Below are 25,450 nucleotides of genomic sequence, written 5' to 3'. Positions count from 1 at the left end.
CATTTTTCATGGAGCATAATAGCACTCTTATGAAATCAGGAGCATTATTGCTCAAGTGGGACATGCAGCTTATGAATTGGTCTCACAGATCATGAAATTTGGGACCTATCTTGTTGAGGCAGCTGGGCGATGATTTTCAATGCTCTCACAAGTGAGACAACAACGTGGAAAATGTATGTCAGTAGGAATCGTTGTGGTTTAGCATTTCATTTCAGAATAGCTAGATACTTCACTGCTAAACTTGAGATGATAACTTTAACTACCTTATTTTTAAAACATGTCAGTTCAGTTTTTCCTGGGAATTCTTACATGACAGACGAATATACAGATGAGTCAAGAAATTGCTGTAATAAGTAGGTGTTTATTTCTTAGAGGCCAAAGTGGTTTGGTATGTTTCCAAATCAAATGTGCAATTGTGCTTTTAAACACAGGACAGTTTTTTCATTAAAGAGATCCCCTCCTGGGCTCAGTCCTGTTGCCTTAACAAGCATATTACCTGTACAAACTGCTGCAATTAAAGTTTGCTTTCTTATCATTCATATTTACTTGAATTGAAAATCAGTGAGGAAAGAAATTTTTTTTCATTTATTTGGGTATTTGATCCAGAATTATGCACTTGAGGGATAGATTGTACAGCTGACCCACAGGTGGAATATGTTTGGAGCATTTTTTATTTATTTTTAACTGCAGGCTTATGAATTTCTGTGGTTGAATAAAAGGCATCAATAACATCCCTTTCAGTTATTCCAGTCTAATCTGACCCATATCTCTGTATGACTGTAGTCATGTGAATGTGAAAAGAATCAGCTCTTTTTAAAGCTAACTGTACTTTCATTTTGGTATTAAAGTATGCCATCTGCTTTGTTGTTTTCTTCATCACACCAACAGAATGGGAATGTTCCACAGCATGGCTGCAGCCATGGCTTCCATATATTGTTGTAAGGAGACAGCTGTTGTGGGACTGGAGTCAGTGTCTTGCGATGCTCTTCTACAGCTTTTCCTATTCTCCTCGTTACGGAGTCGAACAAGGGCTCAGTGTCAGCTGATAGAGGATTTGCCTCAGAAGGATCTTGTGAGAGATCAAACAGCAGCGGAGGGTCATGATGGGTTACACCATCCCCGATACATGGGCAAATTCCTCTTCCAAAACAGGCCCCAGAGGCTTCTGGTTGGAACACTGGAGTAGCATAATGAGCTTTCCATATGGTGCCGCCTGTCACAGAAGAAGCACATTTGAACAGGCATTAGGAGTCAGGGGAAGGTCCATGAAAGGTTGGTTCATATTTTAAGCGATCTGCTGGGGCAGATCCTAGGGCAAGCTTATGTCGCGGTTGTCACATGCAGGGGAAAGGCTCTTTTGGGAGCTGGCAGGGATTCAGAATGGTTTTACGTGGCTCACGGGCATGGCTGGGCTCTGGGTATGTGCAGGACAATATACACTATGTGGATGGTTAGCTCTAGTATTTTGGGTGCACAGGGAGTCTCTGGTGTCCCTTTAAAACTCTACATCCCTCTTGGGGGGGGGAAATGGAGAATGTAGCCCCTGATTTCTGGGTGCAGGTACTGGTAGGTGGTTCTTCTGTTGGCTCTGTACATCTACACCAAGAGAGCACCTGAGCGGAAACTGATCACAGCTCATTTTTATGCTCACTTTTCAGCACACATTCAAATAGGGTGGTAATTGCAGGCTGTGAAAACAGTAAAATCTGGAGTCTTAAATTTTTAAACTAACATGATGAAGGCAACTAGTTTCTAGCTCTAGAGCTTGTACTTTATCAAGCTCTTGTACTGACCGCTGGATAAATGCAGGTCTGTAACTTGTAATGAAGAAAAGACAAATGACTAGGACTAAATCTGAATGCAGTTCAACAGGAGATTTTCCTTTCTTCTCCCTCTTCCTTTTTCCCCTATTCCTCACCTCGCATTTAGAAAGCACTATGCTGAACTCAGAGGGAAGGATGTGCCCAACGAGAAGACAGCAAATAGATACTATATCTGGAAAAGGGAGAGGAGAACAAAAGGGACATTCAACACTTTGAACCACTTCTGTAATGCCTTGAGCACAAATAGTTGACAACTCCATTGTCCCTACATGGCATTTTCTTTTTGGTTCACTTGAATCAGCTAAACTTTCCTTCCTTCTCTTGTCCCCGGAGCTGTTTTCATGACTGGAGCCTGCAGCTTTAATCTTCTGTTTCTGTTGTGTCACTACTGCTAGAACATATTTTGTTAAAAAATAAAATGTAAAAACATCTTAAAAGGTGAGGGAGAGCGAATAACAGATATTAAGGGTCAGGTAATCTTTTAGCTTAAAATCTCCAGTTGCTGGCTGGTTGGCTGGCTAGCTCTGTATCAATTTATTTCCACTCCCATGGTTTCCACGTCCTGCTAAGCTATGCTTCTGCACTCCTGTGGAGGGATGATGTCTCAGTGGTTCTGAAATGTTTTGGCATAATACATTTAGAAATGTTACAGATTTTGGATATCTCCATTTCTGAAATTGTGAGAGAAAGGGTGCAGAAGGTGGATTTCTTAAAGGAAATGGTCTAACTTCCTGATGGCTTACTAAGGACAGGTATTCCTTAGGTCTGTTTGGGTCTGTGCTTTGCTGCTGTCTGGGATGTGCTCCACATCCTTCTATTTTTCCCTGTCTTGTGTCTAAAACAGCATGTGTCTCATGACAAAAATGCAAACATCTTCTGTCATATTCTCCGAGTATGGGATTTGGGTCTTATGTCTACTAGTCAGGTAACATAGATACCTGTTAGAAGGAGTTAAATAAGTACTCTCTGGGCCATATGCATTTTTCTAATTAGCTGGCTCTAGTCAGAGTGCTATTGTGATATTGCTAAAATGACCATTTAGATAAATGAGACGGACAGGTAGACTTACCTACCTACACATAGGAATTTGTGATCAATGTTCAGAAAACAAAAACAACTGAGTAGGCATTCTTTTCCATAAATAGTTGAGCTGAATTCCTCATAACTTATACACTGTACAGCAATTTGGAGTAGTGAGCGCAGAGTGTCTGAGGAGAATTGTTCTGATTCTGCAAAATTTTACATTCACTTCACAGCTGCAAATAATCACTGGAGTTGCAGAGTGGGAGAGAGCCAGGTCCTTGTTAGTTCATTCTGAAGGATACAGTGAGGCTGATTGTAATTAACCTGTGTTGGTGAGCTGAGTAGACAGCAAAATCAGTGCTGATGGAAGCAGCAGGGGTTTCACTCATCTCCAAGAGGCAAAGAGGGGATATGCAATTTGCTACTGAAGTAGCTCTGACAGAATTTGAAGGATGTGTGTGAATTTTAGGGCAACATGTTAATATAGTATGTCCAAGGGAAAGGAAATTTGCTGCTTCAATCCAAACATCTCTCAAACCCATCTGGTAACAATCAATCAGTTTAACGAGCAGAAAGAATTGGGCTGTCACTAATAAGCCTTATTGTGCTGTGGTAGAGGAAAGGACTCTTTAACATACAGACAAAGGATCCTTCTGGCTTCAGTGAAGGGCTTAGTTGATGGGTCCTGCCTGGGTGACATCAAGACACAATGGCTTCATAACTAGCCTGTCCAATAGATAGAAGTAAACAGACAATAAATATGTAATATGAACGTGATATACTTGTAAATGAGCTAGAACAGACTTTAAAAAGTCTGTTGCCCCAGTCACAAGTAATGGCAGTTGGAGCAAAGAATCAGAATTTCTGGCTTGGCTGAAAGCTGAGCCACACAGTAACACTTGATTAGCCAATCTTTCATAGGCAGAACAACCCATTGTTTTCAACCCTCTTGCCTTGAGCAGTTGTGGCTCAATGGGAAAAGTTGCAGAATGGCAGGCATAGGAGATCTAGCTGTGCATGTGGCTTCAGAGGAGCACAAAATACACCATGCATCTGCATCGTGTGTCTGTGTTACAGGTAGTGTAGCCTATTAGCAACTGATCTGTAGAGCAGAAGAGTTATTGATGGCTTGACATTCATGCTGTGTTTGTCTGGGGGTGTTTTACTGGGGGCGTTTTACTGGGGGCTAATTCTTGTCTGGTCCTATCTACACATCTTTTAGTGATGAGAGCATATTTGGTATCATGCTGGAGCCTATTTTACAGTTTAGTTGCATTTAAACTAAAGTCATGATCTTCAAGCCCATTCCACAATGCAACCCAGTGCACAAGGAGTGGGCATGCTCAAGAAGGGTGTTCTTCAAAAGCACCCTTCTGCTCTGAACTAAAACTGTAACCTAGAAGAACAAGAAGTGAGAGGGAGGTGAGGAGAATAGCAGTCCTTTAACCCAAAAAGCAGTTCTTCAACCTCATCCCTTGATGGAGTATGCATTTAGCCTTTCACTAGGTAAGTGCAGCGTGATGCCTCCAGTAGGATCTTTTTCCAGGAGTGTCCGCCATCAGACAAAACTTTCTTTGTACAGAAAAAATATATATTGAAAAGAAATTAAGATATCTCTAAGAATAGTGATGGATTTAGAGGCGTAAGAGATTTAAGTTTCTGACCACTATTCTGCTTTAGGTAATGTGAAGAGGTGGATAGGCTCAGTGCCTGGAGCTACTGGCAGTTCTGGGGTGGGACCAGCTTAGCCCCAGCCTGTGTCAGGTGAACTGTGCTCTCTCCCATCTTTAGTGGCAGCTCCCAGAGCTGTGCTCCCACCGTCAGTCTCCAACTCCCGGTCTGACGAGTATTGGATACAGCGGGAGAGAGACGCGAAGCGGTGACTCCCCCGTTCCTGCCGAGCACCGGCCGCTGGGGGCTCCGCGCACACGCTGCCGGCGCTGCTGGCGCGCGCGCGCTCACCCCTCGGCTCGGCGCTCGGCCCGAGGGCCAGGTGGGCACAGCGACGCTGGGGAAGGGAAGCCACGGCCCGGGGCGGGGCCCTCAGCTGGGGGCGCCTGGCCGCGCCCCCTCTGCGCGCCCACAGGCACCTGGAGGCGTGAGGACGCGAAGCGGAGCCGCAAACCGCGCCTCAGACCTTCGCTTCGCTCCGCTTTGCCCAGCGCTCTCCCCTCACGCCTGACCCGCGCCCCGCGAGGCGGCCCCGCGCTGCCCCCTGGCGGCGGTTGGCGGCCCCTGGCGGCCCCGCGCTGCCGGCTGAGGCGGGAGCGGCCGCCGCGGCCCAGCCCTGCGGCGGGGGGCGCCGAGCCCAGCCCGGCGCCGCCGCCTGCCCCCACCCCCGGCCGTGCTGGGGGCCGGCGGGCCGGGGGCCGGCACCTTGTCTTGGGAGGGGGGCGCTGCGCAACACCCCGCCCCGCTCGGCTCGGCAGTGCTGGCCTACGCCCTGCAGGGCGTACCCGGGAGGGAGCGCCGCACTCTCCAGGGGTTTTTTATGCGTTTTAATCGTGTTAATGTGCTGCTTAAAAAAGACACCATGACAGCAATGGAGGGAGATAACCCCCAACCAAAACCGAGTGCTTAAAGCGTTAGGTTAGGGCGTTGGTTTATTTTTTTTTTAATTTTTATTTCCACAGGAAGAGCAAAGATGCGGAGCGGCAATTTACATGTCACTTAAAGATGATGTATTTTGATTGTGCCTAAACACAGGGAAGAATTGAGTCCTAGTCTCCTGAGATAATTAGTTGAGACAGCCAAAATGTTGGCCTTGAGCACTTTAAGTGTGGCTCCCTCCCTGGGATCACCTCCTTTCGCAGCCATGGTGGTATCGGGTCAGGGGGAGAAGCAAGGCCAAGGGCGCTGCTGAGACAGGGCCCACCTAGCTGTGGCTGCGCCAGGCTCTGCAGCAGTTCTGCCCAACGGCAGCAGCCCCAGTAGGTTGTGAAGGCTCTACCATTCAGCTAACAAGGCAGAAGAGGGGCAGTTGCAGCACTGCTTTTTTTTATTATTATTTTTATTTTTTTCCAAATAAACAATACTTTTGTCTAAGAGCTAGGAAAAATGTTGTCAGCATCTTCTCTCCAGAGAAAATAGAGAATGAGAATTACCAAGAAAAAAAAACAAACAAAACCCTCCCTGGAAGGCTTGAAGATGCTCCACTCGGTGGAAGAACTGGATTTTTGAAACACCCTTGAACTTAACATTTTCTACCATACAGCTGCTTCAGCAGTGTGGGGGTTACTCTGGATCTCACCCTGAAGGGATTAGCTCTTCAAGTACTGTATGGCTTGTATAGTTCACACATTTTTCGTTGAATGAAGTACCCAGATTTATCTTTGGGGATCAAGAACCTAAAACTAAAATTCCACCACAGCACCTGGCATCACATCCTCACATTTAGTCCTTTCCTCCCTCTTTCCTGCCAGCCGAGTGCAGTGACCTCCTGCCCAGGAGCTATGCATCTGTCAAACGTGGTGTGCTGAGGGCACTGACCTCAAGGTTAAACTAGCAGCATGACTAAAAGTTTAGTGTTGCAATTCTGGTATGTATTTATTCATGTCAACAAGAAAGACAGCAAAGTTCTCGGCCATTAGCCTGATACACACACACGAAAGTATCTAGGGGAACAGAAAGGTCAGTCTGAAGTATTTCCAAGTAGAAGTAAGTTTTGTAGTCTTCAGGTGTTCACTAAGCAAGTAGATTCCTGTCTTGATACTATCTATACACTTAATACTGTCATTGTATCAGAAAGTATCATAAAGGAAATGTACCTGGGCATGAGACAGATCACCCCCAGTTCACACTGTGACATAGAAAGGATTTCCTGTTGGGCTGCCTAAGGTTATCCCACCCCCTAGTCAGCACTCGAAGTGCTCTTTGAACAGCCAGCGACTTGTCAACATAGCAGCTGAGTGTGAACAGCTGCTGATGGTGGCATGCTCTAGCATTTGTAACTGTTACCTAATTGCAGTCTCTCAAGACTCTTGCCCTGATTCTCCTCTCACTACACAGACAGGGAAAACAAAAATTAAGGGGGCTCATTCAAGTTTCTAAGAGATGGGAAAATGAGTAGGCATAGCCCACTCCATCGGCTTCTGCATTTCTCCAGATGTGCAGAACAAAAAAAAAGAGCACAGTATCACACAAATTCATCAACTTTACACTTACTGTCACATCATCCAGTCACAGAAGGTGCAATTCATCTCAACTAACTTCAATATGAGGGAGATTTTTATATTTGATATGGTCAACCTCAGGTCCCTTTTTAATCAGTGGAGAGAAAAAGGCATGACTGATCTAGCCCAGATGTGCTAATCAGAAGGAGGTGGATCGCATCCTATAAACATCTGTCTCTTCAGTGACTATAAAACAACAAGCTCAGATCAAGGCATGTGTGTTTGGTCACGCAAATGCTATCCTCCATTCCGAGCAGGAATAAGGACACAGCCACCAGTCACTGGCCCATTCTCTTTTACACTGTAATGGAGGGTGACTTTAGCAAAGATTAGGTGCTTGTTGAAAGCTCAGGAAAGCATTACAGCTGCAGTCAGCTTGTCTAATGTCACAGCTGAAAAAGTGAAACAAATAAGGCAGGGCTATTGAAAATAAATGAACTACTGATTAAGATAAAGACCTTGTGTGTGCAGTTCCTTTTTTGTCAATCTTACACTAAAGCTGATCCAGAATGTTTTTGCAGCAAAAGCAAAAGAAACACTGCATTGACAGGGAGATTTTTGAAGCTATGCTACCCAGGGAAGCGAAACCTTTCATCTCAGGCAAGGCAGGACAGCTAACAACGAAGCCTTTCTGCACCTTGCAGAAGAAGTGAGCATCTGAGGCAATAAACTTACTCAATACATGCACATATGTTTTTACATGATACTCTGTTGGAAGCTAGAGGTCATCACATCATCTTGGATCTGCAGGAGGGGGGATGTTCATACTCACTGTCCTTTTGGTGCCACCGCACTGCATGCAGAAACACACCGCAGTAGTGAAACATGAACTCGTGCCCAGAGCGCTGAACTGTCCCCCGCAGCAAAGGCAGCAAGGTGCGCCCGTCAATAACCCTAACAGAGAGGACAGGAGTCACCAGGCTGCTTAAGGATTTCAGTCTGCAGCTGGAGCGTGAGCAGTACTCACTCCCCATGTATGCAACATGAGGGTTTCAAGTGTCATTTCTAACCCAAGATACTGTTTAGCTAATGAGCCCTGAGATTTTTAATTGTGTGGATGGATGGAGACCAGTGATTAGCAGTTACTAGCAGTTTTTGCAATTCCAGCTAGTTCACACATCCTGCCTGGGGATGTAAGTTACCATTACTGTAATTTTCCTGGAAGTAAGTGATAACCATATTGAAGGCATTGTTCACAGCTTCTAATTTTGCTCCTTGAAATGAAAGTCACTGATAGCTATATAAGCTCGAGGCTTCATTAAAAAAAACCCCAAACAAACAAAAAACCCAAACCCACCCCACTTACTGCATTGACTAGCGGTTTAATTACACACCACCAGTACTTTTATGGTTTTTGCTCAAATGGCTTAGCCACCCACACTTTCTCATGTTCTTTAGAGGAGTCTAACATAGATCCTACAAACTGTTTGTCATTGAGGAAGCTACTTCTCCGGTACTGGCAGCCAAATGCAGGCCATGTGCCATTTGCTCCACCTTCTCTACTCCTGAAGAATCAGGCTTTCTAGTCTTGGAACGGGCCTGTGCTAGTGCTCTAACAGGATCAACCAGCTTTGTGAATATCTGTGGATTTTTCATTTGGTTTTGTTTTGTTTTGTTTTTTACAGTCATCCCAGTGTCCTAAATCAACCAGGTTGCCTTTTGGTGATTAGAAAACTGAATTAGCTAAACAACCCTTGATAAAACATACTGTTTTCCTTTGCCTTTTCCATATAAGCAGACAAGATGGGGAAAGCTACACAGAAAGAAAGCTAGAGAATTACCTGGTTAAGAAACAAACAGAATTTAACCTGTGGCTGTTAGGATGCATGACATACATAGCCATCTCTCTCTAAATCAAGAAAGGGGAGCAAATATGGTTTATGAAGCCATCTTTGTACCTGTCCTGAGGCACTGCCCCTCCAGCCAGGTGAACCACTGTTGGGAAGATGTCCATAAGGCTTGTCAGGTCATGGATAACTGTCCCTGCAGGCAACACTCCTGGCCATCGAACTATTCCTGGGACACGGATCCCTCCTTCCCAGCCTGCCATTCCTTTTCCACCTGTTAGGGAAGGGGGGGAAAAAGTACCAAAAAAGATAAAAGAATGAAAGGTACTAGATGTTTATTACGTATGTATAATAAAAGGTTTTAAAACTTTTAGAATATTCAAATAACTTTAATGAAAACACACTAAATCCTGGAGAACAGCAGAATGACTACAGTGCAAATTCTGTTGTTCAGAAATAAGTATTATTAACCTCTATTTTACACTGCTTTCTTGGGTGGCACATACAGTAACCCCACTACTTTTTGGCAGAAGAGGAACAATTTCACCATCTGACATTCCGACCCACAATTTTAATCAAACGTCATGTCTAAGAATAATCTCCACACTCCCTAATAACATACCCAAGAAAACAGTCTGTTATTAATAAAAAGCAAAATCTGACTTGGTGTCAATGGAACAGAGGCTGCAGCCCCACTTGGTGCCCAAGGAAGGGAGATTAACACAGAGCCAGCTTGGTTGTCAGACAGGTCAGTCAGAGGCAGCAGGAACATTATGAAATTGTTTTCAGTCCTGGAGACAGTGAGGGCAATTAGGATAACGTTTGATCACCCTCCCGGAGTTTACAGTCCCAGGGATGCTCTGAGGTGGTCCCAAATGGAAGAGTGCGGACCTGTGCAGTAAATAGGCTTGGAATATGCTGCAGTGATGAAGACTTTCCATCTACATTTCTGCTGAAGTTGTCTTGAGGTAATCCAAAGAGTCTTTCTTAGCTTAGTTTCTCTTGCATTCCTCTAATCTTCTTCTAAATTCTCTCCTCCATGCATTGTCTCTCTTGCAAGTCAAATTATTCATTGTTTTGAGTAGTATATCAAAGTGAGAACCATTAATTAATTACAGATACGAATTATAGATGTCAAGGATGGGGATATTAATGAAACAATGTGGTTTAAAGCCAGAACTCCAAGCTGAGGGTCCAGCTAGAAATAAAAATTGCAGAACGATGAAGCTCAGGTACCTATATGACCTTTGCTCTGTTATTTCTCCTATCAAGGGCAGAGATAACAAGTCATTGCTGGAAAGTGTTGTAGGAAAGTTGGCAAACAAAAGTTGAAGCTAGCTTATCAGCTCAGCTAATAAATCAGCAGCTGAATGGTAGTTTATACAAGCCTCTGGCTTTGCTAAGTAATGCCAGACTTTGCTATGGAGGAGTGTACTCATAGCTACAGCTGAGAGACAAGGTTCCAGAGCATGGCTTTAAAGGCTGGCAGGATGGCATGATGGATTATAAACAGGGCAAGTCCAGCGGCTTGTGCAATAATCTTTGTGCTATGTAAGATAACAGTATCTCATGCTTTGTTATTCACTATCGGCTGTTCTCATTATTCGTACACATGGCTTATCTATCTTCTTGTTTTTAATATCCTGTTAGCAATACCAGCAGTGAGTTCTACTGATATTTATGAATTAAACTATTTTTTTTTTTAATCTTGCTAGTTAGTTTCACTAGGATGTCCCCTGTTCTGCTGTATCTGCACATAAATGGGAATGCCTTTCTGTTCTTAATATCTAAATTGATGTTGTATCTCCTCTTGTCCCCTCTTTAAGCAGGCATGACTTCATCATTGTCCTCTCATACCGAAATCTCTGCCTAATCACATCCACTTTCCTCTCTGGACTCTCCTGTTACTAATATACTTGTGTTAGGCTAGTGAAGGTGAATTCCTTAAGTTATGTTCTGAGCTACTGAAGTGAGCCCGTTGGCCTTTTTGCATCTGCTACTGGTATGGAAACTTCAGAATTGAAGGCTAATTTAGGATTGTCCCTGGATGAGATTCCAGCTGTATCAAACATTGCTTGTTTGTGTGGCTCATCAAGTAACTTACTACTAGTGCATTTTGATGCTGAGCAAGGTCAAGGCAGCTGAATCTTCTTCTGTAGGGAAATAAGTGATGGGAGCCATTTTAAGGCTTCACTGTACAGTAAATGCCAAGCTGCCCAAGCTGCCACAGTGGCTTTTCAAGGCTTGGCAGTCTGGAGGGAGCACATGCAAGCAATACCATAGATCTTCATTTCCACAGTTTTTGACACTGTGTTGCAAGCCAGTCATAGAAAGAGTGTCTAGAAACATCTATATGATAGACAAGAAACTGGAAAACTGTATCAAGAAAATAGTCATTATGATATCAGCCAGCATTGATATAGATAATTGTCTACTGTGAAAAACAGAAGGATGTTTCAAGTGAGACTTCAAACAGTATGTTCTGGATCTGCATCAGGGGAAGTTCAGATTGGACATTAGGAAAAAGTTCTTCACTGAGAGGGTGGTCGGTCACTGGAACAGGCTCCCCAGGGAAGTGGTCACAGCACTAAGCCTGTCAGAGTTCAAGAAGTGTCTGGATGACACTCAGTTATACGGTTTAGTTTAGGTAGTCCTGTGAGGAGCAGGGAGTTGGACTTGATGATCTTTATGGGTCCCTTCCAACTTGAGATATTCTATGATACTACAACATTTTCAAGTAGTGCCTTGGATTATGGATTAGATATAGTATGCGTGCAGTATTTAAAGACAACATGAAACTAGAAGGGGGTACAGGTGTACTGGAGTCTAAAGAGAGGATGAACAACGGGGAACATAACAGGCTGTTGCAAGTAGGAAAGGAAGAATCTTGTCTGTAGATTAGCAAATAGGGCAAGATCTGTTGCTTAACCTGCAGCAAGGAAATCCAAGGTAGGTACCAGGAAAAAACCTCCAGCAGCATAGACTGTATAATACTAGCAAAACTAGATTATCTGGGGAATCACTGAAGATCTTTAAGAATAGTTTAGACAACATAACTGTCAGGAGTAGCTTTGGTGAAAGCGATTGTGTCTGAGGGCTGAAGGATGAATAGCTGATGCCCTGAATTTGCTCCAGCCCTACAATCCAAGATCATCATCCCAGCATATAGTTTAGTAAATATAGTCTATCTGGATGTGGTTTATTCTATCATTTTCTTTTTAAGAGGAAGTCATATGCATGTACACACTACCAAAATTTTACCTTTATAGATCCCATTCCATCCACCAAACTGAGCATTTCCTCTGTGAGACTCCAAGGATCCTCCATGATCAGATGCAAAATAAATGAATGTGGTATTCTTCAAGCCTTCTTTGTCAATAACATGCAGAAGCCTGCCTATAAGCAAAGCAAAACATCATAACTATGTCTGGAGATGCAGTCAGCATTTTTAGGTCTTGACTCAAAATTCAGTGAAGACTGAGTTCTTCCATTTACCTGAATGAGTTATGTTATGAGCTACCACAAGCAGTGCAAAGAATGATCTTGCATTACAGAAATAATGAGAGCCCAACAGAAAGCTGCTGAATGTGTCCAAAATTTGTTTGTGGTGTCTATAAAAACAGGAAAATAAAAAAACAATTGGAAAATAATTTAAATGAATGATCCTTTTATTCAAACTACACAGAACACTCTGTCAGCTTTATGCTGTAAATTATCTGAGTTGAGGATTGTCTCCTTTGTCTAGCTTCAAGCACCTTGAAAAGCTTGAATAATAGCCTAGATTCCTAATCATAGAAAACTGCTGTGCCTCACCAGGAGCTGAACAGCGACTCTGAGATCAGGCTGCATACTATCAACCAAAATCTCTTGATGTCATTGGTAAAAACTTCACAGACTGTAATTCAAACCTAACTTCATAAAGAGTGTTTTTGTTACTGATAGCATCAAATGTTTATACGGAGTATGATTTATCTTTGATTGCTTGTCCTCATCACCTTCTGCATCACATATATTCACTAAGAACAGCTTCCATAGCTACAGAAGTAGCAGCAAAAGCAGAAGTACGCAAGCAAAAAGCATAAGCCAGCGATCGGTTCTTTTGCTCAATCTCTTCTCCTTTACAGACTTCCTGTGTCTCCTTGGTCAAACTACTTATTTACCTTACCTAAAAATACACACCTTCCCCGAAAAACAGTTTAGATTGACTTAGCTGTCCAACCCCAGAGACTTCTGTCCTCACTAGCTCCCATCCTGTTTGGCCTATACAAAGCGCTCCTTACACCATCAGACTCCTGCTACCCGGCTCTGCTTGCGTATCCTGTGCCTGAAGGTGTCTGGTGCCAAAAATCTGGAAGACAAACATGGCAGCAGAGTCCTCTGGTTAAACTGCATCTTGCAGGAGTTCTTAGCCTGCCCATCAGAAGCATCAGGCTCCTCTCAAAATACAATTTTGTAAACATAGTTACTGGAGGAAGAAAAGGTTCAGGGATTGAATCTTGGCCTGGATAGGAGGGGAATACTTTGTCAGTAGGATCTTCACTTTTGATTACATGCAAACAGTATCTATCTCCCTCCCTCCCATTGAAGAAGAGAAGAATGACTAAGTAAGGCTAAATCTAGGCCTTTTTAAACCTAGTTGGCACTCAGAGCCTAGGTTTAGACCTAAGTGTGTCTTCACGATGTACTGACTTCACACTATTTATTAAGTGAAACCCCATAGCTTTTAAACTTGGCCTTTTGTCTAGGAGGGAGTTCTGGTTTCTGCTCCAAGAATCGATTATTCTTCAATAAAAATGAACAAGTACACAACCATGGTATAATGTAATATTCAGCAGCACCACCACTTATATCTTCTGAGACTAGACAGAACTGGAGAAATGTCACATTTTGATTAACAACAACATGATCAAGCACATATTTGATTACTTGACTGCATTTAACACTGCAGCACAGAAGTGTGCAAATTAAAAAAGAAAAAGAACAAATCCTCACAAGAATAGTTTGAACTTTCATCTTAAACAAAAAAAAAAAGATGTGTGGTAATGGTATGGCAATCTCTAGAGCTAACTGTGTATCCAAGTTCACTGATTTTTGACATATGCAAAAAGGGAGTTCTGTGACCACCCCTTTAATTTCTTTTCCACATTCAAATAAATGAAGGATTTTCTTCAAGAAGGCACTTACCCACCATCCAGTCCATCTCCTCTACGTTATCTCCATATAGACCATGCCTGCTTCTTCCCTGAAACTTCTCTGTGGTAATGAGAGGGGTGTGAACATGTAAAAGGGAAACAAAGAGAAGAAACGGTCTATTCTTGTTTCTGAAATAAAAGAAAACAATAATCATTTCTCTGCAAACTGTCACTCAATCTAAAATATAACAGTGGTATTGTAGTGACTACCTCAACAAAAATTATTATTGTGGTCTAAACCAAAAATTTTTGATTATGACATCTTTGCATTTTTGCGGTCGTGTCGCAGTTAGCTCTGCCTCATTAAACCTGCCGACCCACATGTCAGTGGTGCTCAGGTCACAGGGACTAATACCGCAGGAGGTTAAAACCTTCTCGGAGACATCAGCACAAACACCAATGTGGCGGATACAAAATGTCCGTTTATTAAACTGTGTATCTTACATATATATGTTCACCAAGTACCTCCTTCGTGGGTGTGCCCTTAACATTACAAGCCTATCTATCACCTTACCTCGTAACAAGGGAGGGCTACAGCTATTCCTTCCGTACATCGTGAGATCTTCCGAGCGCCACTCCCTACAGTCTTGGGAGACGGACCAGATAAAAATACACCCCAAAGATGTTGGTTTTGTATTAAGACCAAAATCGTAATGGGCCCTTTCTTTTTCTGGTTCCAAATTAGACATGTGTAGAACATTGAATAAATAACTAGGAAAGTTCATAGCCAAAAGACTGGCACACTCTCAGAGGCAATAAGAATAGGAGTCGCTTGCTTAAACTTAAGCAATGATGTCACTGAGCATCTGAGACATCCCATAGAAGAGGCAGATATGATGCTGCACCCACAGGGAAACCATATCCCTTTAACATCAGGCCAGGCAGAATACCCTAGGAACCTGAGATTATCTGTGCTCAGAGTTTTGCAGAAGGGATATATTCTACCTTCAATTTGCCTTAAAAAAAAAAACAAAACAGCCAAAACCTCAAAATCAAAAAACCCAACCCCTAAACCCTGACAGAAATAGTATAATCTTATTCAAGGATATGCCCAGACTTGATGCATGAATACTTTTAAAGACTTAGTAGTTTGTTCAATTCCAGTTGAGGTTACTGATAGTATTGTAAATGAAGGACACCTTTGGAAAACAAACCAAAACTCACTATCACCCTCCTGTTTGTAAAATATTAACTTCATGTGACACTTTCTACAACAGTCCATTCATCAGGCTAAGATCATTTTTCTGTTCCTACCGGCAGAAGGTCCAGTCCTTGGCCGGGACCCCTTTATATTAGGTGAACAAAACAAACACAAAAAAAATCATCTTCCTTTTCCTGAGTAGCTAACAAGCTGTGTATAAGACGAAGGACAGCAGTTGGATGCTGACAGGGAGGGGAATGCCAGAAAAAACCAAATTACTGGCCAGCATCAAGATGGGTCGTTCAGCATATCAGCTGCCTAACCTAGTAATAACATTATTTTTAAAAATCCTTAAAACACAATACGATTTTTGTTGGTTACCTTTCAATGAATGAAACTGCCTCCTTCAGCATATTAGAAGTAGTTTTTTCTAGATTCATCGGTTGTTCAGTGATATCATGGTTTCTCATCAGGATACAGTTCCAGTACTTGGTGAAACCATAGCTGGAGAACCAGGAGATGAAATACAGGAGACCACAGATAGCCAGACATATAATTATTTTCCATTTTACTGAGAATAAATTGGTAAGTTTTCCAATCAGAAGAGTAAGCCCTGCAAGGATAATCATCTGTGTGTAAAGCCAATATGTATCTTGCAAAGACTTGGCCAGTTCAGGGTCATCCGTGCCTTGACACTCATTCAACAGGGTAAAAGGCATGCCGTAAAAATAATCAAAGCCATGATTTAAAGGATGGTGGCAGTGATCATGGCGAGATTTGCAGTTCACACCCAAATGCCACTTCCCTGAAAATATAAAACAAAGATCTTAAATCTAACATCGTTACTCTCAGATTTGTCTGCCTGTATCTCTAATAGGTTGGCTGCACTTCTCAGTTAAGGTGCAGCCAAGGGAGGAGCTGGTGTGGAATGGGGACAGACTCTCAGGAAGCAATCATGCATCGACACATTATCTGGCTAGAACAGCCGGTATTCTTCACTTATCCATTAAAATTCCACGTGGGGCAATAGTCCACCTCAGACACCTCCCTGAATAAGAACAAACAGGGTTGCAACAGTTGGTGCTTATTATTTTTCACATGATAAAGTAGTCTTTCATCAACAGGTAGTCTGATGGGGAGAAACCAGAGAAACGCTTGTGCCAAAAGAACCAGCTAAGTGCAAAAATATGAACTAATTCACACACAAGTTCTATCCGACCTTCACAGTCCAAGAACAAATTTCAGGAAGAAGGTGTACATATGGCTCTGTGTGTCTATATTCATCTTCAAATGCGTAGCAAAAATAGGCCATTCCAAATATCCCATACAACTGGACATATCAGAATATGTCATATACCGATAATGAGTCTTAATGAAGTCATATGACAGAGCAGTGTAATTATCCTGACAGTGAGGGTCAGACAGTCTATAACCATGGGCCTAGGGGCTATTAGCTAGACACATAACTTCGGAGAACTGCTAACCAGCTCTGTGCTCATGTATATGAATGTAGTTCCCAGTGTAAGCTATACCAGACTGCACTGAGCTACAGAAAGTTCACCCTTTTGCACAGGCTTGGGTGCAGTCAGGACATCAGTAAGACTCATTTCAATTTAAGGAACTAAATAACACCTCAGTGTGCTGGAGCCAAGCAGAGGTATGAAAATCACCGTAGTTACAATTAAGCACATGACACCTTTTGGTGTTCAGGCAAAATTAGCAAAGAGTTAATAGGATTTTATTTTTTTAGACATGTATTCTGATCCAAAACCCACTAAAGTCAATGGGACTTTCAGCTTTTTTTGGCAGAGTTTCCTTTTGCAGAAAATATGGCACTTTTAGAGTCTTAACTGTGATAATAAGCAGGATGCATAAATAACAGAAAATCTAGCCATGAGACATAATTAAGGCCACTGTGGTGTCTGGGTTCCAACTGGCAGACAATATTTTTCTGCTCTAATAGATCAATGAATATCTGTTAGTTGTTCCTAAAGCAATCTGTACTAGGCAAACAAGATTCTTTCCTTTGCATTCACTTCTGTTTGCAGTGTACATCTATGTATTCCATACATCCTCATTTTGAATTTATCAGACATGCTGTGCTGACACTGGGGCTTATGGACGGCATTGTAAAAATCCCTCTGAGTTTGAAAGTTATGCATGCAAAAAACTCTAGTTTAACTGGTACTAGACATTTTGGCAAAGAAAAATATTTACAGTAGCATCTCATTTAAATAACAAGCAATCAAAAGGTGGCAAGTTGCTATGTCTCATACCGACAAGTGCTGTAGAATAACCTTGTTGGTGCAGTATTCTAGCAAAAGTAGTTTCATTTGGTGGGAGCCCACCAGAACACCCATTCCAGAAGAGAACCTGCCGTTGAGTGCTGGATGCCATGCCTAGAGAGGAACAACAGCCTTTAAAATTAAACAAGCCAGTTTTCAGATTTTCAGTCTTCTGAGATTGTTCTTTCTAATGAATGGGAGGGACTCAGTTGCCTAAGCCTAGTGCCTTTTAAGAAGCCATTGAGTAAGCCCTGGGATATTCTGATTGACCCCTAGAACAATGTCTTCTCCAAGTCCCATGTCATTATTTGCTAACCCAATGCAGATGCCTCAGCTATACTGGGGTGTCTACAAATGGCACTAAGATGCCTGTTTGTACATCAGGCAACCTCTCACAACCAAAGTTCTATCAAAATATAACATTTAAAAAAGGGGAAAAAAAACAACAAAAAAAGATGTTTTATATAGAACAGAAGGCTTACGGAGTCAGGGGTACACACTTCTGAAATGTTCAGTTCATGATTACATTTCTTTTAGCAACTCAGAGTCCCATCAGAGGAGCTACACTGATTTAAGGAGCAATTGAAGGAGCTAGGACTGTTTAGTTTGAGGATGAGAAGGCTGAGGGGAGACCTCATCACTCTCTACAACTACCTGAAAGGACATTGTAGGGAGGTTAGTGCTGGTCTCTTGTCACAGGTAATTAGTGACAGAACAAGGGGGAACGGCTTTAAACTGAAACAGGGGAGGTTTAGACTGGACATCAGGAAAAAAATTTTTCACAGAAAGAGTGGTCAGACAGTGGAATAGGCTGCCCAGGGAGGTGGTGGAGTCACCATCCCTGGATGTGTTTAAGGGTCGTTTAGATGAGATGTTGGGGGATATGGTGTAGGGGAGAACTTTGTAGAGTAGGGCTGATGGTTGGACTCGATGATCCCAAGGGTCTTTTCCAACCTGAATGATTCTGTGATTATTACTGCCATATGCAGTAACTGAAGTTTTCTGTCATGAATTTACATGGCTGAAGTAAATCTGTTTTAAAACATAATTGTTGAGAACTATTCTACAGTCTGACACATTTCACCATGAAAAGGTTTGTCAGGATATTCCAAATATTACACTGTACTTAATATAATCTTAATACCACTGAACATACAGTATTTACACATTTTTTTTCTTCATGTTTCTACCTCTGGGTGCTTTGTGCTGTTTGGATTTTCATCCATTTCTGTGTTGTCATTTAGCCACATTTGTGGCAACTGAGGCACAGACTCTCCATTGAAGTGCAGAAGGAAAGACCCTTTATTATTACAATGGCACATACTTATGCTCTCGCTATGCTCTTGCCGAAGCTCTTACTTCATAATTAGCAAATCAGCAACTAGACGGCCATCAACCCTCTCTCCCATCAGACAGTTCAGTACTTTTTCCACAGCTCAGCATTGCAGCTGTCCATTGCTTTTCCTAGTCACCTTAGCACCGCCTGGCAGTTTCTTATCTCTCTTCCAAGGCCTGTTTCTCCGGGCCTGCGCAGAGCAGAGCTGACGCTTCTCTGAGCCAGCGCAGGACTGACCAGCACTTCTCCGAGCCTGTGAAAAGCTCCCCTGACTGATGTCCATTTGCCTCTTAAATTGAATCTCCCACAGCTGCACAGGGCTGACAGGCCAATGCCGACTTGCCTCTTCATCATTTACCAGTAACATATTGAATCTCCCACAGTTGCACGGGGCTGACACTCCCACACACATTAAATGTTCTTTATGTGGGGATTTTCCCATAGAAATCGATCACTAAATCTAGTCATTTTTATTTCTGCCCACCTCACTGAGACCCCAAATCCTTTGATTAACTAGTCTTTAAAATGGCTTATTTAAGGGGATTTTTAATAGCAACAATGGCTAGACAAACTGCAGTGAACCGTTAGAGAGAGGCCCGACCTGATCTGATAGGGTATCTGCCAGTCAGGAAAGCTGCTCTGCTTGGAGTACAGACAGCAGCTGCAGCAATGTGCTGAGTAAATCTCACTCCATCCTTTGCCAGGCCATCAATGTTAGGGGTCCTAAAGAAAAAAATCCCATCTCTGATAAAAATGCATTACAGAGAAGTTTGTGGTATCCTGCTCCTCCTAGTTTTGTCAAGGACATTACCATCAAATTTACAAAACTCTGTTTATCTACAACTCAACTAGGAAAGCTCTGTTACATATATTTTGAGATATCTTGACTCCGTAGGAATGAATTTTTCCATGGATAGATGTGGCTTTATTAATAACTAAAAAGAAAAAAAAAAAAAAAACAACAAAACCAAAAACGTATTTCAGCTCTATCCCATATCAAAAGCTCAGCATAGTGAAAAAGATTCCATTAATAGATACAGTAAACACAATTTCCAAGACTATAATAGGTTAGAGTAAACACAGTATATATATACAATCGTTCCATCAATCAATCTATATACAGATTGATAAATGCACTAGGGATAAATATAGCACATAGACTGAGCTTTCACTTTATAACAAGCCTACTAGAGTTGTTAGCTGATATTAAATCCTAATTTCAGTCCTTCATATTTCAACACTGAAGCTGTGAAAACTTATAAATTATACACATGCCTGACAAACACAGCGCATGGACACATTTGCAAAGTTCTGATTGTATATGCTGAAGATTAGAAGTCCAAGGAAGTTGCTCAAGCATGCCTGTATAATTATTACTCCAGTAGGAATTACTGCACATGGTTTGAAAAGAAGTGTATCTAGATAAATTAATCCATTAATAATGAATTCTCTAATACTAAATATCATCAGTGGTTTTTTCCTCCACTGAATTCACCAGGAAGGGATGATTTCTTTCGTAGAATACATTCTTACCTTATTGTATCATTGCCATAGCAACCCACATCTCCAATACCAAGATCATCAGCTAGTATCAGTAAAAAATTGGGTTTTGAAGGATTTGATACACAGGTTCTTGGAAACAAGCATAAAATTAGCCAGATGTTTAGGCAGCTCCTGAAATTAAAAGGTAACATTACAAAAACATTTGTAAGCTTTACAATAAACTTTAAACTATTAAAGTTTTATGAGGACTCAGTATAGATGCAAACAGCTCCCAAATACTGCCAGCAGATGGAGCTCCTGAATATTTACAAAAGTTCTTGCGTCAGCAGTATTTTCTTTTTACTTGCACAGGAATTTTGAGTGTGCATTTCTTTATTGAGATTTGCACTGATCGCAGCAGATGTTTCCAGCAGAATGAGTGGTTGGATGCGTGCAAGTCTCCTGAGGCACCCCTTGTACAAAGGTGTAGGACACTCTTGTCAAGGCTCTTGGAATAAGTGGGACAGGAGCATGGAGGTGGTTGGTGTGGAAGCACGCTGGTCGTGATGGCAATGGCTTGACTATTGCATCCACTGCACCCAGTGCTACACACAGCATCTGGAAAGTGTTCCTTCAGCCATGGGACCATCTGAAAAGTCAAGGTTGCAGCAATGGGCTTAAACTTGCTTATCTTCCTAGAATACTGTAAGAATATCTCAGCATGTCTTAGTTGCTCAAGATGTTTGCAAGAGGCAGTTTACAGATGTTCACCTGAAGTAAAATACATATTCTAGAATATATCTACTGGCTGCTAGTTCATTAATAGCTATTGCAATGTGCTATACTATGTACTATATATACTCCTAAACCTACGTGTTCTATAAAACTAGGGTAAAAGGCCTTGAAATACCAATAGATCTAAACCTGTATTAGCTGCTCTTAGATTCTCAATGAGTTGGGGAGGGAGAAAGGGGGAAGAGAGAGAGATCTGTTTACATTTTCTTAAGCACAACACTTAAAAGCCAGGAAAGACCCTCAGCGAGTGTCTTTTCTTACCATTGTTTTCCTTGGTAAACTTCATGGTTTCCCCTTGTATGAAGTGGGTACATAGTTGGTCACAAATTCTGGTGAAAAAGGAAAAAAAAAAAAAGTAATAAAAAAAAAAAAATCAGAGCCCAGTAGCTCTGGTGATCTTGTCTGTGAGGTTGATCATTAACTGCCCTGCATTACCACAATCATATTGCCACTGCCTGCGGCTGGCTACAGCAGGGGTGGGCTGAACTAGTAGGGCTTGACAACACAATCCCTACGTTCCTGAATGTGTGTCTGCAGAGCCCCGCTGAACTGACACTACAAGGCAGAAAGAGCACTGCTGAGGGCAGGTAAGGTCAGAGAGCACAGCATGCAGTTTTGCAAGATCTGGCCTGTTCCCAGCTGCCAAGAGGGGGACTTGGGAGCGTTTAGAAAGAAGGCTAAATGCTCATGGCTTTAGACAGTGTTAAAGGTGCCAGTTACTCAATACATGCACAGAACTGTTGGTATTCACCAAGAGGAAAGTTTTCACCATTTTACAAACAAGATAATGATAAGTAAAACTAGTATCTCACTTTTACTTAACCTCAAATTATCTTCAAGGTCCAGGAAAAGAATCTAACCTTTACTGTGAGCTTAGAAACTACAAAAAAGTGCCTCAAAGAAAAGCAATCCTGGCAACTAATATTTGCAGTGTAATTCTTAGGGAAAGGACTGTAACTTTCTTAGGTTTGGATGCCATCTAGTACATTCAAGAAGGTGTTTCTATCTGAATTTTACTAAAAACTGTCCAGAAACATAAATATCATTATGATTATTTCTTTAAAGGACTTCAAAGCTTAATGCCATATGTAAGTTTAACAAGCCAGTTTTTCTACCTGCCAACTCTATGAACTTAACCTGGACTTTAAAAACCTAAAAATAACCTTCTGGTTTCTAAATATTTATTTTTGTCTGGCAAGGCAAATTTTATGAGTGGAAGCAATTTCCTATGCTTGCTGAAACTGAGAGCACACCTAATCACTTTGGGCCAAGAATGCTTGGAAAATGCACTCCTTTTCCTTGTGAATGGCCACAGACTAAGGGATCTGCAGAAAAAGTTGCACTGGAACAATGCAAACAGTCATGCAGAAGGATATGGTAAACCGTCTCCATTGGGGACTGGCATACGCTCATCTTCATGGTGCATGCTGAAGTGAATTAGAGATGACATTCATTCCTTCACTGTGAAAAGAGATAGAAATCTGAAATATCCCATCCATGGGAAATTCCTACTTTTCCAACACTTCATTTCAAACTAGCACAAGAACAAAGATGTTGTCAGCTCTATTAAGAAACAGATTGAAGCTAATAAGACTATTTACTTTCTGTAACAGCTAACAGCACCTTGTAAACATAAAGTCACTTCTAAACACAGGGAACTGAAAAGTACCATCTTGACTAATGAAAAGCTTATGGTTTTTTTTCTCTCCAAAATCAGCATGTTCTCCAGTGGGAAAATATAGCATTTTCTAAGAGAACTTTTTTCTGCCTTTTTGGTACATAAAAGGGTTACAATTACCTTGAATGTCTGAGGAATACTAAACAGATCTGAGCAGAGTATAATCCTGCCCTATGCATTTCAAAGGATGAACCATGGGATAAAAAAATTGCAGATGCTGTTATTCTGACCAAGAAAATAGTATAAAAAGAGTCAGAACCTGGGGTCCATTGATGATTTTTCCAAGTAACATCTAGGTGCTTATTTGGCTATGGCTGAGACAATATGGGAAAATAAAATTAAAAAAAAAAAAAAGAATAATTTTAAAAAATAAAGAAAAGGTTGATCTCCATTAAATGTGGAATTTTCCATAGGGTTGATGACACTTCCCCCTCTCTATTGGCAAGATCCTGAAAGGCAGTACTGAAAGCTCATCCTCCCTGCCCACTGGCTGAGTTGGAGATTAATGGGGAACCAGCAAGATCCCTGTGACCCAATGCACTGGCTGTTTGAAGCAGGACCTTGCTGTGAAAGAAAATGCCAGAAGCCTAATATCATGCTTTAAAAGACAGGCTGTTTTACTGTAAAGCAAAGGACTCACTACTAAAAGCTCAAATCTTTTATCTGTATGGTGGTGGTGCCTCAGAATCACAGCCTGGCCGCAGTTTCCCCAAACCCCTGATGAACTATGGCCCTGTAGGACAGAGCCGAGGTGACGACCAGGCAAGTGCATGAAGGCATTAATGTGCAAGAAGGAAGAACTAGTAACGGCTCTGGTCCTTATCTGTAATGGGAACTTCTTTCTGGTGCTTTAGCAATGGAGGCAGAGCTCTGCCTTCCCAGCAGCTGGTAGGCAGCACTTTGTTTAAAGGGCTTGGGGTACGTGATTAAACCAAAACTATTGCAATGAAAACTATTGAAACACCTACAGAGTAGCTGAGGATCATCATGGTCCTTGTGAGCTGTAGTGGAGCAATGAAACCAGACAGATCTGGACATCTAAGAAACCCCTTGATTTCCTGTGAGCGTTGGTAAGCTTCCAAGCTGGTACAACACCTCTGCTGCTTCCAGTTTCTCCCCACAGGTTCCTGCGGCACAGCCAGCTGGTTACAGCAGGCACACTGGTATTTAGGCAGAGACTTTGTACAACCCCTCAGGAAAGTTGTGAATTTCAAACCAGGAAGTTGCAGTGGTGGTATTAAAAGATATTTGGGTCTTAATACCACTGGCAGTGGCATGATTAAAATTAGTGCTTTCTGATTTACTGCAAGCCATTTTAGGAACACTAACCTTACTAAAGGACAAGAAGAAATATCAAACTCAAAAAAACCCCCAACCACAACAATTTTAATATGCATATTCACCTTTTTCTGTTAGAGACTGATTTCTTCTGAATGCAGAGCTCTCATTGACATCTCTAGGAGTGTCATGAACCCCGTACTGGGCCCTAGGGCTTGTCCAGTTTCCTTAGCTGTTGAATGAAAAAAAAAAAAAAAAAAATTAATCCATAAATTTAACATCAGCCTCCAGAAATCAGCAGAGTTACTTACAGAATTCTGAGAAAATGTCCGATAGTAATTCCCTCTGTAAGCCAGTACACCACAATAAATGATCAAGACTAGTAAAAAAGGCCAATCCCTTTTAACAATGTGGAAAACAAACCCTCATCTCAATTATTATTCTTCCTCTGAATTCCCTCTTGCTCCTTGGTGTGCTGACCAGTCCTGATCCTTTAAGATGTGTGAGGGAGGAAGCAGGCTGGAACTTGCTCCTTTTCCTCTTACTCTCCCTTCCCCCAGTCTCCAGTTCAAAAACCGCCTGGGATCCCTGCCAGAAACCGCCAGCAAACTGGAACAGCCACGCAGGTTTTACATGAATTCCAGGCAGAGTACAAAGTCCTTCTTCTTGAAATACTGGCACAACATGGCTACTGCCTTCACTAGATTCTCTATCCACTTAATTCTTTGCAGATTTGTTAGAAAGCCTGTCACTGCTCTACTTCAGTGCCTCAAAAGAGATGCTATAAATAATAACACAGCACTCTGAGCCCTAGGGTTTTGCTTCTCCCACCCTACTTTTCCATCCTTCCAGGCAGGATAACATGACTAGCTTGTCCTCCCCCTTTTCTTCTGTGATGTTGTCTTTTCTTCTTCATTGCATTTTCAGGAAAGGTAGACCTACCTGTGCTGAAGACACTAACCGCGCTTTCTTCCCCCACCCCAAGAACTGAAACTTTAATATTCTCCCCTCCACTCACACTTCTTTCAGAATTTAACTCTGTTACAATACACTTCACACTTCAAAAGGTCTTAAGCAATTACTTAGAGGAGCTCTCATCTATTCATTTGTTGACATTTCAGTTCTCTGAGTTACTTGAGTACAGTGAAAGCTGAATTTAACACTGTGTTCTAGAGAAGTCAGTAGGAGTCAGTGAGGTAGAAAGATCAAGCAGCTTAAACTATCAGATTTGTATAATACACGGCAGGGATAGTCATGGCTGGAAGCAGTTTTTTATTTGTTGACCTCCTTGCACTTATGACTATACTCAGTTATTTTTATAAGATATAAGTTTTCAAGTTGGGCTATTTGACTACACTACTTATTTTGTATGATTACATAACAGCTTGTAATGCTTCTGGTGCAAAGATTTTTCTTGAAAAAATTGTATTTCTCAAAAATTACATCATGCCTTGGGAA

The 25,450-nt window shown here is 41.9% G+C and overlaps 1 protein-coding gene across 5 annotated transcripts; it reads right to left on the bottom strand.

Moving 5' to 3' along the window:
• Positions 1–566: 566 nt before the first annotated feature.
• On the bottom strand, positions 567–25,029 carry LOC141919409 (arylsulfatase D-like). 5 transcript variants are annotated; one of them, XM_074814918.1, is made up of 12 exons: positions 25,011–25,029; positions 24,118–24,224; positions 21,298–21,365; positions 20,293–20,433; positions 19,361–19,482; positions 17,415–17,537; positions 15,520–15,943; positions 13,990–14,126; positions 12,067–12,201; positions 8,917–9,079; positions 7,791–7,912; positions 567–1,213 (listed from the first exon to the last, which is right to left on the bottom strand). In XM_074814918.1, the coding sequence occupies exons 3-12, from the start codon at positions 21,348–21,350 to the stop codon at positions 843–845; spliced, it is 1,791 nt and encodes a 596-aa protein (XP_074671019.1). In that variant the 5' UTR covers positions 21,351–21,365; positions 24,118–24,224; positions 25,011–25,029; the 3' UTR covers positions 567–842. The 5 variants fall into 5 exon arrangements, with proteins under 5 accessions (XP_074671019.1, XP_074671020.1, XP_074671017.1 ...); XM_074814919.1 differs by lacking the exon at positions 25,011–25,029 and adding an exon at positions 22,290–22,497 and having other exon boundaries at positions 24,118–24,527; XM_074814916.1 differs by lacking the exon at positions 25,011–25,029 and adding an exon at positions 24,304–24,527.
• Between the last annotated feature and the right edge of the window lie 421 nt (positions 25,030–25,450).

This window comes from Strix aluco, chromosome 2 (genome assembly GCF_031877795.1).
Source record: "Strix aluco isolate bStrAlu1 chromosome 2, bStrAlu1.hap1, whole genome shotgun sequence".
Taxonomy (NCBI): domain Eukaryota; kingdom Metazoa; phylum Chordata; class Aves; order Strigiformes; family Strigidae; genus Strix; species Strix aluco.
Note: the sequence above shows the minus strand (reverse complement) of the source record. Positions and strands in the feature narration are given on the sequence as shown.